Raw genomic sequence first — 18,110 nt, 5'->3', positions numbered from 1 at the left:
GGAAACAACTAATACTGGAGTTTCTTTCAATGCATTCAGTTTATAAATACTATTGAATCGAGTCTTCAGAAGTCTTTCATGTAAGCTCTTTTCCTTACAAAAAAGCAAACCTTTTGTTGGAGCATATAGATTGAACATAGTAATTTTGCAGTGGTACACAAATGTTACAGTTCAGATGATGGCTGTAGAAGTCATTAGTCTTTCAGTTTGAAGTTGATTAATGAACTTCAAACTGCTCCTTTCCTATCTAGCTTTCTGCCATTATTGAGGTACCTCGAGTTCATTCACACTTCATGAAGCATAAAGCAGAGATGCTGATTTCCTTTGACTTTTGGCACCAATATTTCTTAAGCTTTTTATTTCAAGTTTTTAGATGTAGATATAACTTAACACAAAGGTTGAACAGGGCAGCAGTTTCACTGAGCTTGGTGTACATTTAAAACAACATAACTATGTTATTTACAGCATCTTTGTCTGACAAAGTAGTTACAGTAGGTGCCTCTTAAGTTAAACTCATTTTAGTAGTATCTAAAATAGTAGTAGGTCCAAGGAAAGGGTTAAAACACAAAAAATCTAGAAAGAAACAAAAATACGAAGCCAACCTTGAAGATAGGGCCTAGCACAGTCAGCCTTGTCATTCCAGTTGCATGGTTCATCCTACTGTGTGATCTCACCCATTCTCTGTTAAAAAGTAGCAGAGTTCAGGTTTTTTCTGGTGTTTCCAATTTTCTCCAATTTAGTAAGAGTTTACATTTAAACTTATTTAATTTGGATTTGGTTTTGCTGCCTGTTTGTCAAATATTTTCTTCTTTTGTAATAATTTTTCATTTATTCTGAGGGTTTTATAGCGTCCTCAGAATCTCAAGAAGTTAAAAGCATTTAAGTTTTTACCTATGGGTAAAATTAATAGAGGGAGAAGATGGTATTTGCAGCCTGATCTTCCTGAGGCAAGCTAGTTTAGTGTACTGAGATTATTGGACAATGTGTTGCACATTCGAGCTGCTTCTAATGAACAGCTGAAACAAGAGTCTATGACAGCATTTGAAGTGTGGATCTTGTTAGTTTTATAGCAGCTCTTGAACAATGATAAGTTAGTAATTGTCTGTCTTTGTCTGTTGACCTGCTGGCTTTTTACCTCTGTCACCTGCACAGAAGGGTACGTGATTGTAGTATAATTTTGCTGTACCTTAACTCACTTTAAGCTGTCCTAAGATGAGGCAGTATTGCTGTGTAATAACAGTAAGCTTTTCTGTAGCTCTTCTGCCTCCTAATTTTCATGTAGTGCTTATTTCAAATGTTTTGGGGCCAGGGAACTTGGAAAGCACATATAAAGACACCTTTCATCACATGTGGTACTGTCAGTACTGCAGCTAAAGTCACCTTTATAGGCCAGACAACGGGTTATTAGCTATAATCTGTGCTGAAATGTCTGTCAGTTTGGAAAAATCTGCCTTTCTTGCTTTCAGGTGAGAAGACAGCCTAAAACCATTTTGCTCTAGGGCCCGTTGTGAGACACTCTTCAGTGAGAGCAGAATCAGAATAGCTTTTGCTTTTTTTGGGCATGATATCATCTAGTTATGGTTTGGTTTATGTTTGGGGCTTTGGAGAATGCACAGCCTTTTCACTAAAAATACTAGGATTATATCCAAATATGTTTTATACAAAAATATTGTTCTGGTATTTAATTAGTCAGTGAGGTCAAGTTCCTATATTTTTCTATCATTTAAGGTTTTGAATATGTTGTATCTTGGTAAACTGAAGGTATTAAATACTAGAACAACTTGAAATTTTTTACTTCTCTACTAGGTTTGAAATCTCAGTCAAAAAGAGCTGTTTCATCCACCCCTCCACGTCCACCATCGAGGCGAGGAAGAGTGATGGCAGATAAAGTTGGTACTTCTTCCTCAGGAGGAGAATCTTCCAGCAAGACCATTAGTGTTCCAGTCTTTCATCTGTACCATAAACTACTACCAGGTAACTTTAATAATACATTTTACATATCAAAATTATGGTTTTTTCAGTGGCTGATGCATAATCAGGAAGTTCTTAAAATGGTAATGGGCATTAGAATCTTGGAAGGGTGGAGCTGGTAAACAGCTTTCAACTGGAAATCGTTATAACATCAGCAGCTGCAGCACTGTAGCATCATAGCAGCTCAAAAAAAATGGCAATTATGGTGATGTCCCTTGAAGTTTAGTACCTTATTCCTAAAAAACCTCTCACAACACTTACTCACAAATGAAAGCAGAGTGGGATTGAAAGGTGACGTAGGTTTTCTTCCACATACAAGGCAGAACTGAACTGGTACCAATGTCCTATTACTTCAGATTCTGAGTGGGCAGCCATCTTGCATTGCTCTCTGAAGGGTTGATTTGCCAGTTCAGGAATATTCTTGAATTCCATAAGATTTGTGTTTTAAAAACACAGCATATCCTAAGCAGTTGGTCATGATCTATGTTTGTCAGATATGGTATAGCAAGATTGGCAATCTCTCTTGTTCAGGAAGAAATTGTAGTGACTTAGATCAGGAATAAAAGACAGAAACATGAGTGAAACACTTCATTATTGTGCAGAACAGCTTCTTGTCTGGATCCAGCTAATGGAATTAAGTGGTTAACTTCTGATGAAAGTCATTTTCACCCAAAAATCCCTAAATTTGAAACTTACTATCCAATTACCAGCTTTGAGGCTATCCTCTGGCAATTATTACCAGGATCGTATAACTTGGATTAAAATATCTAAAATTGATGGGTGTCCTGGTTCAGGGCAAATCTGGGAGAGAACCCCCAAAGGGGTTCCTCTAGAAAAGCAGATTCAATTGGCCCTTCCCCCAACTGGTTCGGGAAGAAATACCTCCTTGGAAAAAGGTGGAAAAAACTGTTTATTAAACAATAAAACCTAAACAATATTAATCAATAAAACCTCTTGCTGCTCCAGAAGCAATGACAAACTCAGAAAAGACCCATCCCCGGGTTGCAGTTCAGCTCACTCAGTCTCTTATCAGTCCCTGTGGCACTGGAAGTGCCATGGCCCAGGCCCGGCCCGGTGGGCCACAGGTGCGAGCTGCCAGTGCTCGTCTGGTGCTCAGTCCAGAGCGGGTTTAAACAGGTCCAAAGAAAAGGAAAAAAACCACAGTCCAGGGAACTTCTTTGCCTCAGCTAGCTAAAACTAACTAAAACAAAGGAGAGCTCTGGCCTGCTGTCTGTCCATGCTGCAGACAGCACAGTTCAGGAGCAGGAATGTGGAGGAGTGAGTGCAGTGTCTGATAACAAACTGCGCGTTCTTCTTTCCCCTCTTCGCTCTCAGAACAAGTCTTAAAGGTGCAAAACCTATTCTCAAGCATAAACAGAACAGATGACTGGGGATAAAAGCATCATATGGTCAACCCAGGACAATGAGCAAAACCTGGTGGCATGAGTGCAGTGATGGTGTGCCATGAGGGATGGTTACAGCTCTTCTGGAGGGTGGGCAGATCAGGCACAGCACTGCCAGCCTGGCAAGGGAGGGAATTGTCCCTCTCTGCTCTGGGCCAGCTTTGCCTCAGGAACTCGGGGCAGTTTAGGGTGACACAGTATAAGAAGGACTTAAAGCTATTAAAGCTAGTTCAGAAGAGGGCAATGAAGAGAGTGAAAGGCCTTAAGGGGAAACCACATGAGGGATGCCTGAGGTCACTTGTTCGGCCTGGAGAAGAGGAGACTGAGGGGAGACCTCGTTGCAGTCAACTTCCTCATGAGGGAAGGAGGAGGGGCAGGCACTGATCTCTTTTCCAGTGACTGGTAACCCGTGACAGGAGCCAAGGGAATGGCCTGAAGCTGTGTCAGGGGAGGTTTAGGTTGGATATTAGAAAAAGGATCTTCCCCCAGAGGGTGGTTGGGCACTGGATCAGGCTCCCCAGGGAAGTGGTCACAGCACCAGCCTGCCAGTTCAATAAGCACTTGGAAAATGCTTTCAGGCACATGGTGTGACTCTTGGGGCTGTCCTGTGTAGGGCCAAGAGTTGGGCTTTGATTCTTGTCTTTTCCAGCTCAGGATAATCTATGATACAGCTGTTTTGGAGATGAGATCAAAACCCAGTGCCTGTTTTCAGTTTGTAGCTGGTAAAGGTTGACTGTCTCGTGATGGTCATGTAAGCTGTTCTGTAGTTGTGATCTGGCCATGTCTTGCACAGCAGACAGTTACTATGTTGTACAATGGCAAGGCATTTTTAATTTTTGTTTTTCTTAAAACATAGTCTTCAATTGAAGAAGCAGATTGTTACTGAGGAACTCTTAGATGTTGTTTTACTTGATTAAGTACAATCAAGATGAAATGGACACTCTATTATATGATTCAACTCTAAAATATTTAATGGGTAAATCTACTTGTTTTCAGACAAAATTTTTCTTTGGCCTTCAGGTTAGCTTGTAATTTCAGGGAAGAACATATTTGCAATCAACAAAGTAACCTAAATCTGAATTAGGATAATCAGTTTGGACTGTATTGCATGTGCATTCCAAGTCTACATTGCTGTGGAGAAAAGTGGTCCCGGCAGTGCCCTTTTTTTTTATCTTCTGCTGTCCTGACACAGGAGTCATGAGCTAGGCTAGATTAGTAGGCCTGAAAAAGAATTGCCAGTTCCTTTGTTTTCCACTTTTTTCAATACCACCTGTTTTACCTTCCTGTTGCAGACACCTCCATGCTCCCACAATTCAAGGATGCTGCATAGGTGGTGTTTAATAGCAGGGGACAGCCAGTACCCACTTAAAATGCACATCAAATTACAGCTTTAGCCATTTGTTAAATGTGCCAAGTGCTTGTGCTCTCAGCACAGGGCTGTCTTAGGGAATGCTGGCATAGATCTTTTTGATGATTGGTTCCAAACTGATGGGGGGTCCCTTTCCCAAGAGAACAAATGGTAAAATGAGGGCCTTAGTTTGGAGCCAAATGATATTTTGTCTACTTGGCTTCTGTGGTGCAAGTAATGAACAGCACCTGGATATGTATGTTAAAGTAACCCAGTCAGAATTTTCCTCTCTGACTTGATGCCTTTTGTTGTCTAGGTCAGCCATTACCAGCTGAAATGACACTTGCCCAGCTTCTGACTCTGCTGTATGACCGCAAGCTCCCTCAAGGATACCGATCCATAGATTTGACAGTTAAACTTGGTTCCAAAGTCATCTCAGATCCAAGCTTATCAAAAACAGACTCATTTAAACGTCTTCACACAGAAAAAGGTGAGTATTCTTACTTTTTTGGTGTGCTCCTTTTAAAAATGTTATTATTTTGGACAAAAGTTGTTTTGATTTTCTTGATGAGAAACAGCGGCTTTTTGTATTTTCTTGGAGGATTTTCCTGAGCTATTATTTTCCAGATAAGAGCTAAACTTTGTGATAAAGTGCTAATTCATTCCCTGCCTAAATTGTATCTATAAGATGCTCCGATGTGGTTGCTCTGGTTTTGCTTTTCTATTTTCATTGTAATATTGTATGTGATACTGTTGTGATTGTATAGATACAGTACATTTTATTTCTTGACAAGTATAACAGTTCTCACTAGTAAGTAAGTGTAACTGTTTGTGCTGGTAACCAGGGCAGATTTAGTAATACAGGAGCTGTTTGAAACCATATGAGTTAGAGAAGCCTGTGAATTTTTTTATTGAGGTATCTTAGGTACCAAATGCTGCTTCAAAAATGGGGATTTCTCTCAAGACATTTAAGCAGGTCTTATAACTCCAACTTCTAAAAACATTTAACATTTTCAAATATGATGAATTTCTTGATAATACTTCTGCCAGTTGCTTGCTATCTACTTGCTGGGGAAGGGGGAAAGGAGGAGATCTATCCCAGGAGTCTGTTCTGAAATATTTTTATATCACTCCTTTAGGCAAGACTTAGAGAAATGGGACTTTGAAATTAAGCTAATTGTGATCTGCTGATCATCAGCCTATTGACACAGCATGGAATTCCACAATTAATAATTCAGTTCTTTTCAGACAGGGGCTTCTTTTAAAACCTGCTCACTTCATAGTCTGTTTCTACAAAAGATAAGAAACAGAAATGTTGAAAAACAGTTATAATTTTCTTGATATCTTGTCTAAAATAAGCACTTCATGACTCTATGTAGTGTCTGGATATACAATATCTCTCACACTATTAAGAGACACGTATTTTTTTAAATAATACTTTGGTTTACTTATGCTCTTTATTTAAATTCTAAACATACAGTAAATATTTTACTATTTGAATAAAACTCAAATCATTAGAGAAGGTTCAATTTAGTAGTAAAGTTGTGTGAAGACATAAAGGTCCTCTGAACTTTTATTAAGTAATTGGGCACTTTTTTGTACAAACTTGAGATAAACACTTTTGAAAATTTGAGCTTGTCATTACAAATCCATTGATCTGTTATGATATACAGCAAAATATCAGTTATATTCACAATCACCACTCAGCAGTAATGAAGGTCAGAGCTACTGCTTTTTCTTGACTAGTGTGTAATATCTAGAGCAATCTAGATTCTATTCTTACGTATCAGTGCTCCTTTACTTGGTACTTAAAGTAGACCACAGGCTTTCTGACACCTGGATAGATTTTTGACATGCTGGATAGATTTTATAGGTTCACATGGTGTCTCTAGTGCTACATTTACTACTACTTGAGGAAGAGAGTAATTTATTAACATTTTTTTCCTGTGTGCTTCAATGGTTTTTTTTGAGATGAGCAGTTTTCCACAGTGAAGTGCATGACTTCACTGAAAATTTGGAAAATACTCATGGAGGTGAAATGGTTTCAATTGGATTATAAGAAAATTAACTAAAGCAAGGACTTGAGAAGCATACTTAAGTGTAATTCCTTGAGTGAATATTGAAGATGATACTGTGTTTACACTCACAATGAAAGGATCTGCCTATAGCTTTACTCACTGGGAACTTACTTTTCAAGTGTCTTTTGCAGAGAAGCAGTTTTCTGTGCCTTATCAGTATCTCTGTGTTTCTATTTTCTTGTTTTCTTCCTTTGGGAAAGCTTACAGCTTTTTACACTGCAAAACAGGGGTGAGGTTTTTGGTGAAAATCTATCTTTTAAAACCATCATTATGAAGGATATCTAACATTTCTTGCAGTCCGATCCATTCATGCCACTGCAAGCAATCAAATTGCAAATCATGTTCAGCCTAGTGAGGTGGAATCCTTCACATGTCTGGTGGAAGACAGTTCCTTACTGATACTAGCAAGTTTGTGACACCCTCACCCCACTGTCTGTGGGGTAAAGGAGCATTTCCACAGAGTTTTCTGCCTGTGTCCTTTAGAACAGTAGGTGTCAAAGCTGTATGTACTGAAAGTGTTATGATTGGACATTTTCTTACAGGGATTATCCTTCTTTGAAGGTATCTGCGACCTTTTCTTAGTCTGTCTATGAAAGACTTCTTCAGACAGACAGACTTTTCATAGTCTTTGTGTTTGAAGTAGGAAGAATTGATGTACATTTTCTACATGTCCCTGATTTAAGCTTATTAAATCTTACACTTTGATCATATTATTCCAAAGCAGTGTGATCCTCCCACAGCATATCAGTTATGTCCTTGTAACCTGGTGCTTCTTGCATGTTTTCAAGTTGAGAATTAGGATGGGGAAAGACCTGCTGTTTCCTATTCCCTTTCAAATTAGGAAGAAACAGTTATAAAAGATGAAGTATCTGTTAAAAGATACAGTGTCTGTTAAAAAGTTTTTTCATTAGAAATTTATATTGGTAGCTGCACAAGTTATTCCTTAATGTGTTTCTGTGTTTTTACAAGTATATAATAAATAAAAACATGTGTGCTATATATTTGGAGTATAACAGAGGATTATGATGACTGTCAGACTGTTCACAGTGAAGAGATACTAAGACCTTTTGATCTTTCCTGCCTTTTGATGTGGCTGTACTGTGAAGACTTGGAGGACCCCTGCATTACATTGCTTTAAAATATAATCTGCAAAACAGATTTTTAGATTAAATATACAGAATATTCACTGAAGTTTGCCTGTGGCAATTAGCAAAGAGGGCTGATGTTTGGCAATAAGGAATTGTGGTAGGGTTTTGTATATTCTGCATATACTTGTGTGTGTAAGTGCATAGAATGTTCATTTTTTTTGTTGTACAAGATATTAGGGTACTTAGTCATAAACTGGGAGGAGGGAGGTTAATAGAAAGTTAAAAATCTAGATCATGATCTTTTTTCATGAGGAAGAATAGAATTAAATCTCATGGCTTTTGCAGAGAGTCATTTTGACACCTCACAGAGAGGAGATGTGAAAAGCAAAACAGCTTAAGATTTAAGGTTAAGATGATCTTTCCTTTCTTCAGCTATAAACTCTTTATTGGAGAATAACAAACCTAGACTTAACTTCTAGATGAAAGAGTGTTAAAAAGTGTCATAACTCCAAAATCAGCAAAGCCTTGAAGGCATAGGTCAAATTCTAATAAAACATGAGCTTCTAAAAATTAACATGCAGCTGTGTATAAATAATGCTGAGTTTGACACAGATCTGCTGTCATTGGCAAAAGGTGCTGTCAGGACCCAGGACATTCCTTCAGCTGCCCTGGGTGATTTGATATCCTGGCAGGGGGCTCAGAGACCTTGGCACAGAGTCAAAACCACCTGTGCCTTCGATTTTAGCCCATGGAAAAATTACCAGCTTTGTGTGAAGTTTAAAAGCCACAAGAGTTTGAGTAGAATGACAGTTAATTTGTCACAGGGTGAAAATGTAGAATTTTGGGGATTTAGAATGGGGGGGTTCAAGAAGCAAGATGGAGGAATCTGGGTGTTTCCTGTCCTCCTTCTCCTTCTTCTTGTCCTCCATCTTCTGCTGTGATGGTGACACTTTTTCATTGGTTTAGAATAGAGACAGACTGTCTAACGTACATGATAGGTATTGGAAAATTATTGTAAATAAAGTACACGTAGTTCTTAGTATAAAAAGTTAACACTGCCCCAAGGGCGGTCAGTGTGCCACAAACTGACCTGCCAGACAGATCTCAGCAGGTCAGAGAAAGAATGTAATAGATAAGGGAAAATAAACAACCTTGAAAAGCAGAACCGACGAATCTCGACTTCTTCTTCGGTCGCGGGGCTGGGAAAAAAGACTTTCTAATACCTCAGGAGTCATCTCAACTGCAGAAACCTGAGAAGGTACCACTAACACTTTTATTTTCTTTTGTTGTTCTTGTATTCATTTCAGGTTCTTGGCTCAGTCTTTGCTTGAGAAGGAACCACTACTTTTGAAAACCACTTTTAAATGAGGACAAAGAAATAAACACAGTGTTGATTATATGTATTAATTTCTTTTATGTTTTTGCTTGTAGAGCATGCAGATTTACTGGGACCTTGCCCTGAAGATGAAGCCATCAGTCCTGGGGATGAGTGTATGGATGCAGTTCTAGACGAATCACTTCTTGAAACCTGTCCCATTCAGTCTCCACTGCAAGTTTTTGCTGGCATGGGTGGATTGGCTCTTATTGCAGAGAGACTCCCTATGCTTTATCCTGACGTAATTCAGCAAGTGAGTAGAAAAAAAAGTGTTGAAAACATGCTGAGAGTGTTTTCCTTGTCTGAGGACAGTATTTTCCTTGTCTGAGGACAGTATTTTCCTTGTCTTTCCCTATAGTTTAGTTTAACTTCTCAGTTATTTGGGGAAGTTACTTTAAAATAGGCAAGTGGATAACTCCACAGCCCTGTCCAGCTGTACATATGCTTCCTTGTCCATGTCACAAACTGCCTGAGTAGCTGTGGCCTTGTCGGACCAAGGCAAGCTGCTTCTGTTATCTTAAAATACCTTGGAGGGTGCAGTAAAATAAAGTTACAAATGTACTATAAAGTCATATTTGCTTATCACTGAATTGTTCGTGCAAGTGTACCCTCGTAGATACTTTTATGGTTTAGTGAAATTCAGTTCTCAAAGCAGATGATGTAATTTTATTGTTACAAATAACAGTATCATCTTAATTACATTGATATTAAGAAATAATGTATATTATTTGTATACTTATATATAGAATTCCTCTGGATGCACTGATAGACATTTCAAAAGTGTCAGTAGTGGCGTTAGTGTGGAATTACTCCCTTGGCTACTGGTTTAAGTACACACTGCTAAAAAGGGAAAAAATAACTTTTGAATTATTCATTTTCTGTTTGACTATATTTTTGAAGTTTTTGGCTGTTATTTCTGAAGTTATTTCTCCTAACGAGAAATAATATTTATTCCCTTTGAAACTGAATTAATCATGAATTAAGGGTATCATACTAAGGGTATGAATTAAGGGTACGTTATTCAGTATCTTGACTGTAAAATTATTGCAACCATAGGAACACTGTAGTGAGACTGGGTAATTAATATGCATCCTTTATAAATAGTTCTACAAAGGCCCTAGAGGTCTAGTAGCAATGCAGTTCAAAAATTGCAAGTTGAAGAAAAGTATTTACATAAACAGTTACTGTGTTATGCATTCCAAGAGAGATAATGTGTACTCTGTATTGAAGAAAACTGATATATGGAATTCTGCAAGACATGAAAGGTAACTTATAACCATGAGAAATTTCATTCCTTTTTTTCCTTCTTTTTCTATAGTCCTAGGAACTTACTGTCTTTTTACAATTTCTTAGCTTGAGATATATGTTTATATTCAAATACTGAATAAGAATTCTGCAAACCATAAAAAAAATTAAATACAGTAATACCAAACAGACTGTTTAGAGTGAAGACTGATGATTTCTCCAGACCCTTAATTCTTTAATTTTACTTTTATATTTCTTTAAGTCACTGGTACTTCTGATTCTCCTAATGTGAACATAATTGGAATAAATGCAGTAAAACATGGCTTTGACTTTCAATTAGGAATTTAGTATTCTGGATAATTTCTGTAAAGGCTTTTTATATTAATCTTTTCAAGTTTAGATCAGTCTGGTGATAAATACTGAAATACTAAATATGATCAAATCTGTTTTTCTAAATAGCATGAAAGTCTGAAACATCTGTGACATTTAATTATGAGAAGGACCTCAGTGTCATAATTTCATTTAAATTGTTTGATTGTGTCTTTGGGCACTGCACAGCTACTACCCTCTTCAACTCTGATTCCCATCATAATGCTTGACTGCACAGTCCTCTGGTCATAAAACAGACTGTTCTGTTAGAGTGTAATAGTAATGAAGCCTGGTAAATCAATAAAAAGTTCAAAAGGCTCACGAGTTGCTACAGAACTGCTAAGATACCTAAAGTTATTCTTAGTTTTTAAAGGCATTATGATTAATTTTTCTTCTTTTTGTAATATGTAATTAAAAATAAATACTTCAGTGTTTAATGTTAAAAATAAAGGGCCATTTCTTATTTAACAGTATAGTACAAAAATTAATCTTTGTATTTACTTCAGAGTAATTTGTATCTCTTATGCCTCTGTGTTTAAGCAGCACAGTTTAACTGGGGATTTTAGGTTGCCAGAATATGTTTGCTTGCTTGTGTAGGCAGAGCTTTGTAGCACTGCATTGAAAATACAAGTATGCCCTTTTAAGCCATTTGGCATGGTCCCTGCATGTGCAAATGGTGGAGTATTTCATGTGACTTCTTTATTATGTCCTACATTAAGATTGCATGTCTTTTGGATCCTTATTATAATAGCATTTTTGTTTAAGGTGTTTAACTGAATGACTGCTAAATTTCTCTGTTGTTTCTGTTGGTTAAGGTGAGCACTCCAGTGGTTACGTCAGCCACACAGGAAAAACAGAAGGACAGTGATCAGTTTGAATGGGTTACCATTGAACAATCAGGGGAATTGGTGTATGAAGCACCAGAAACAATTGCTGCAGAGCCTCCACCGATCAAGTCAACAGTCCAGACTATGTCTCCCATACCTGCACATTCTTTGGCTGCCTTTGGTTTATTTCTCCGTCTCCCGGGCTATGCTGAGGTGCTGCTAAAAGAACGGAAACATGCTCAGTGTCTGTTGAGATTGGTGTTGGGAGTTACAGATGATGGTGAAGGAAGTATGTGCTGTAATTATTACCTTTCTTTGTAGACCACAGATAGATAATTTTACTTAAATTTTTTTGCACTGATTGCTTTTATCAGGAAGTTAGCATTCGTTTGTGCAGAAGCACGTTGCAGGCATCTTTGATAAACTCTTGTCTCTAATAAATTCTGGCAAAGTTTTACCACAATCATCAGTATTCAAGAATTCTCATCTCATGTCAGAGTAATTGTAAAATAAGCACTGATAAAACCTACAATGACATTGTCAAGATAACTGCATTCAGACAGAATGTTCTAAGTATCTGGAAATGCTCAACTAATTGTGCAAGCAGCCTATAATTCTGCCACCAAATGTAGAATAATATGGATAAGAGCAAAGCTACAACAGATGTAGAGTAAAGCATTGAATAATGTTCTAGAAAAGGAGAGTAAGATCTAAAGATTATGGTGATTAAATTGCCGAAACTGAAGCTCTGCCTTGATGGTGTGAGTTCAGAGGGAGAAGTGGGATGTTCTTCAAAGAATAAACGGAGAAGCCAGGAGAAAAATTTGTTGTCACTTTTGAACCTGGAATTCTGCATGTAGTTCTAATATTCATGTTTCTTACTGTTTTGAAAAAGTGGAAGAGTTCGTCTGAAATATGTTTTCTCGTTCAAAGGCATTTGCTTTTACTGGGTGTTGTGTATTGGTGCACTTGAGCAGTGTCAGGTTTACAGTTGAACTTGATGATCTCAAGGGTCTTTTCCAAACTACGTGATTCTGTGATTATGACTTTGAAGAGTGCTGGTTTTTCTAGGCTGCAATCATCAGAAGTTAGCCTCTGTTTAGCACTCTGAATAGAGTAGTAGAGTGGTGTGCAACATGGACCTTATAAGACCAGCTGGAAAACCAAGAATCTCGTTTGCCCTCCCTTCTGCTTATCTTTTTATTTCACTAGTATTTAGGTGCAGGACAGTCGATGAGAATAAACTGGGCAATAAAAATTCAGTCTAGCTGCTTACACTCACCTGAGTGTAAGTAACTAATCTGAGTGGTAAATAACTGAAGAACTGTATGCAGTTTCTAAAGTAGTCCGAGTCCCTTACTACTGCAGGCAATTTTTATCTCTTTTCTTGTTTTTAATAAAGAGACATTTAGAATTTGGGTTGCTTTCTTTTTTGTAGCAGTGTAGGTGTGTGTGCAGCCACTACTGCTATTGGAATACCGTTCCAGAACATAATTATCTTGATGGGTAGGGGTTGCTTTACTTTTCTGCTTGTTTATTCATATGCAGTTAGTGGCCAACAGCTCTTCTTTCTCCAGTGCATTTGTTGACAGGAATCACATTCCCTTGTAGCCTTAGTTTTGGCTGGACTAAACAGCCAGTTTCTCTTTTCCCTTAGCCAAACATCTGAATTCAACTTTACAAAATGTGGGTTCAGTTGTACACAGTAATCCACATTAGTTTTCTCTATACACTATTGATAACTTCCTTTTTTATTTAAAATGCAGCTTTTCACACGTGTAGGATCTCGTTACTTTCTTGCATAATATGAAGAGCTGCAATTATAAATCTATGGCTTATAGATTAAAACATGGATTCACTTGTCTGCAAAGATAAATAATGTGCAAATGTTTAGATTTTCTCTTTTTTTATTTGGCTATGCCTGCAGTTATGGGATTCTATCATATGGGCTTCTTTTCCAGAAATGTTTGAGTTTATTTATGAAGATCCCAGTCAGAGGACTTTCGATTCCTTCTTGTTACTGTGTTTGCAGAGAGTGTCAGATAGATATGAATTAACACATGTGCATGTGTGTATGTGTGTAGATACATTTACACACAAATACAGACATATTTGCTTAAATCTCTGGATAATGTAGCTGATAAACTCTTAAGAAAGAGGGAGAAAATAAAATATTTAAAATAGGAAGCAAACTTCTGGACAGAGTGGGCTATTTTAAAGTATTTTCACTGTTTGAAACATCTCTAGTTGTCAGTTGTCTCTTTTATATATGCACTGGTGAATAATGAGAAATGTATTGTTAAATACAAGAAAAAAATGAGACAGTTTCCCATATCTCAGTGTATTGCATTAATAGGTCACTCCATTATTTGAAGTGTGCCTTTTAAAAGAAAACTTTTGCTCATAATGCTAAGGGCTTAAAAATTTTAAGGAATTGTAGCACAAAATTCATACATGCAAGTCATCTAATTAAAATTATATAAGTATTTCACCATGGGTTCAACTTCAGTAGGTACTTGGTTTGTGTCAATACATTAATTCATACTTTAGGCACATGAATACAAAAGAGAATCCTGCATATGATAAACTACTGCTGCCTGTCAGCTGAGCTGCTATTAGCTGATCACATGCATTCTTTATCTTGCTGTATTTGCAATGATTAAAAATATGCATGTGTTTTAAAAAGTTAGTCCAAACCAGTTTTCTCCCTGGAAATGGCAAATCAAATTTTTAAAATTTGATTCTTTACCAAATCTATGAATAAAATAAAGAAACATTCTTTCTTGTACACTCTCCCCATAATGAAATGTTTCTTGGAAGAGAAACATAGTAATAGATAGCTTTACTGTATGTGAATGCTTAAGTCTTTAGTAGATTTCTGAATGTCCATAAACTATTGCAGAGACTAATAGGCTGTATTGACCTATTGAAGGAAAATGTGGGTTTGATGTTTTCCTTCTGCAACCTAGGTCATATCCTGCAGTCTCCTTCAGCAAACGTGCTCCCAACTCTGCCCTTCCACGTGTTGCGCAGTCTGTTCAGCACCACCCCGCTGACCACCGACGATGGAGTGCTGCTGAGGAGGATGGCGCTGGAGATCGGGGCCATCCATCTTATCCTGGCTTGTCTCTCTGCCCTGAGCCACCACGCACCAAGAGTGCCCAACTCAAGTCCCAACCAGGCAGAGGTAAGGTTACCAGCACAGCAGGTACCAGCCAGAAGTACTAAGAGTTTTAATTAAAAAAATTAAATCGTCTCATTGCTTTCCTTCTAGCATAATTTTTGCAGACTTTAAAAAAAAATTGTGAAGTACCTGATTAGGTAATTGTCCCTGCATGTTGCAAATAAACATGGTAATCATGAAAGTAGAGAAAGAAGGCTTGTCTTGAGGCATTAAGGTGTAATCAGTTTCTTTCCCAGGACCTTCTTTTTCGGGGCAGAAAAGGCATAATGGTCAATGAAATGAATGGTGGTTCCTTAATATCCATTAGATAGTATGACCTCATTACCTTATTTAACATTCATCATTTAAACTCCTGGTTACAAATTATTTCCTTTCAAATGCTTCACAAATATAAATGAGTTGTGAAAATCAATGAATTAATGCAGTGATTTTTGTTACAATCTTTGTACTGATATTTAAATGAGATCTAAAGACAAAAAATTTCCATCATATTCAAGATCTCAAATTAATCTCCAAAATATGACTTTTTTCCGAGGCATTTCCTGTGTTACACCACCCTCTAATCAGAATATGCATATTCTGATTTTCTTTTTAGGATTGTAAGCTACCATTTCTGCATAATGTACCAATTGTCTGTAAAAGTATTTTTACAAAAACATTAATGACTTGCCCTCTTTAGCATTGTTTTGGTAGAGGCTTGCATGAAACAGTTCCTGGTGGCTGAATATGGATTAGTATTTGCAAAATATAGGACTGTGCATATTTTAGCAGCTCTGATACTGATGAAAAGTTGAGCAAGCAAGAGATGAAGCTGTGCCTGAAAATAATTCACCCTAATGGCTAATCAAATTCAAGGGGAAGCTGAGAGATTCTACTTCTCCTGGGGTATCAGGCTGCTGACACATTAACACCTTAGCATTTTTGCATGTTTGGAGGGAAAGGGCAACCATTAATTCTTACTTCTGCTTCAGTGCTACCATGGCCCCTTAAATAGCTTGCTTTCTCATAATTCATGTCTATCAAGTGATAGATGGTAACTTGAAACTAGGGATCCATCAGGCCTGCACTGAGGCTTATATTTCTGGGGCCATGCTCTCCCTTAAGTGCTTTAATTTAGTGCTCATGACAGTCCTCTCAGAGTGTTAAAGGCACAACCTGTTCATGAGTAATGTCTACATGAAAATAACCACACAGCTGTTTCATTACCAAGACACAGTGCATTCCCAGTGTAAAAGATTATCCAAGACTACTGTCAGTGTGGTACTTCACAGGTGATAATTTCTTTTACCATTGCAGTCTGTTCATGTATAATTTCTTTTCTTTCATATGCAATCTTTAATAAAGCCACTGAAGAAATGAACAGAAAATGAAACTTTTCAGAGCCATAAAACAAATACTGCATGATGTGGTTTCCAGCTAATTGTGACCAAGTAATGAAAGTAGCAAGTCACTTGTTTAGGATGCTAAATATGCAAATAGGAAAACATTAGAGTTTTTTCTGTATCCTTTTCACCAATGACCTGCTAAAATTCAAAAATTAATGTAAATACTTCCACGCTACTTCTTGAGGGCTGAGCATTGTAATATTGGAATTATGTTACTAAAACATAACTGAGGCAGACGATTGGTAAAAGCTGTTATAGCTGTTACCAAGCACTGTTGGAAAAATGCTCTTAGAAAATTTTTAGTCTGAATTCCTTGGTCTTACTTAGGGAGGATGTAATGTGTATTTTAGGGACTCAGAGATCATGTGTCAGAGCTATACATGTAACTTACTCCTCATGTTTTGGAGCATATTCAAAATCAATAAGTACTTGAGCATCTTAATATTTCAGTTCTGTTTTCTTGATAACATTTCCACTCCCATCCCCTTCATCTCATTGTGTTATTAGACTTAATTAGGTTCTAAACAGCAATAATTACAGAGCTGTGGTGTTTAGAATGATATTGATTAAGTAGCATTCTAATACCTCTCATCATTTAAGCAGTGATAGTATCATAAAAGAGAATAATAAAGGATTTACAGTACTGGTCAAATTGAAGAACTACTTTCAACAGTCCACTGCTAACCTTTACCATATGTGGCATAGGGTAAAGACATTACGATATGTTTTTCCCATGGAAAGCTTTGAATTTCACTGGATCCTGATGATATCTTTAGAAAGTTAAGAAACTGGGATTACATTATTTTGCATAAAAAAGGCTTTTTAAAGATAGTGCTACCAAGATGAAATCATTAAATAATTTTTTTTTTTTTTTTTTTTTTTTTTTTTTACTTTAGCCACAGGTGTCAAGTACACACAATACTGCATCAACAGAAGAGCAGCAGTTGTACTGGGCTAAGGGTACAGGATTTGGAACAGGCTCTACAGCTTCAGGATGGGATGTTGAACAAGCCTTGACTAAGCAAAGACTAGAAGAGGAGCATGTGACCTGCCTTCTACAGGTGTGTAATTATAGATTGTGATTAATGAGAGGCACTTAAAGCATAGATAATAAAACTGGAGTTTAGTCAGTCACACAGTAGAGTAATTACAATATTTTGGGCAACAATTACTTGCAAACAACTGTCTTAATGGAAAATTATATAGATCATATTTTGAGCAAGGCTGTTTTCAGATGTCACTAGGCTGCTGCATAGAAGACCTGGTTATGAGTTCTGAAGAGAAACTTCAGAACTTATGTGCCAAACAGTGTTACCTGTTAGTTTCTTGCATACTTTTCATGCTACTTTAAGGAAGTGCCTGTAATTGATACTGGTGTCCATGAATGTGTTATGCCAGTATAACAAAATCTCACTCATACATTTTAGAAAATCTTGAGTATGTCAAATTACATGACAATAGTAGTTCTTCAATAAGCATCTAGATCTTAGTAAAATTCTAATATCTAATATCTTCTAATACCTAAGGAGAAGAAGCATAATCAGGCTTTTCAGTTCAACCAGTTTTGAAATCCAACCACTCCCTGTTATCTTGGATGAATTTAGGGAATATGAGATTGTATCTAGTCATCAAAAGTTTAATTCAGTTGAAAAGCATTAGCTAACCTGCTGGGGTTAGAGCACAAAGGAGATGAAACTTGGAAAATGCCCACACCCTGATCAAGATACCATTTTGATGATCAATTATTTTAGACACAATAGATTACATGGCACAATCATCATATCCCTTGCAAAAGTACAATAAGTAAAATCTGAAAACATTTTTCCATGCAAGAAAG

The 18,110-nt window shown here is 37.1% G+C and overlaps 1 protein-coding gene across 5 annotated transcripts in view; it reads left to right on the top strand.

Moving 5' to 3' along the window:
• BIRC6 (baculoviral IAP repeat containing 6) overlaps positions 1-18,110 on the top strand; it is a 175,555-nt gene that overhangs the window by 105,250 nt on the left and 52,195 nt on the right. For all 5 annotated transcript variants that reach the window (XM_050972011.1, XM_050972008.1, XM_050972010.1 and 2 more), the window contains exons 59-64: positions 1,807-1,974; positions 5,039-5,212; positions 9,320-9,516; positions 11,693-11,993; positions 14,674-14,891; positions 17,170-17,334. In XM_050972011.1, the coding sequence (XP_050827968.1) occupies positions 1,807-1,974; positions 5,039-5,212; positions 9,320-9,516; positions 11,693-11,993; positions 14,674-14,891; positions 17,170-17,334 (1,223 nt within the window). The remainder of the gene's footprint in view (positions 1-1,806; positions 1,975-5,038; positions 5,213-9,319; positions 9,517-11,692; positions 11,994-14,673; positions 14,892-17,169; positions 17,335-18,110) is intronic.

The sequence above is a fragment of the Serinus canaria genome, chromosome 3 (assembly GCF_022539315.1).
Source record: "Serinus canaria isolate serCan28SL12 chromosome 3, serCan2020, whole genome shotgun sequence".
Lineage (NCBI taxonomy): Eukaryota > Metazoa > Chordata > Aves > Passeriformes > Fringillidae > Serinus > Serinus canaria.
The sequence above is the reverse complement of the archived record's forward strand: the minus strand, read 5'-3'. Positions and strand labels throughout refer to the sequence as shown.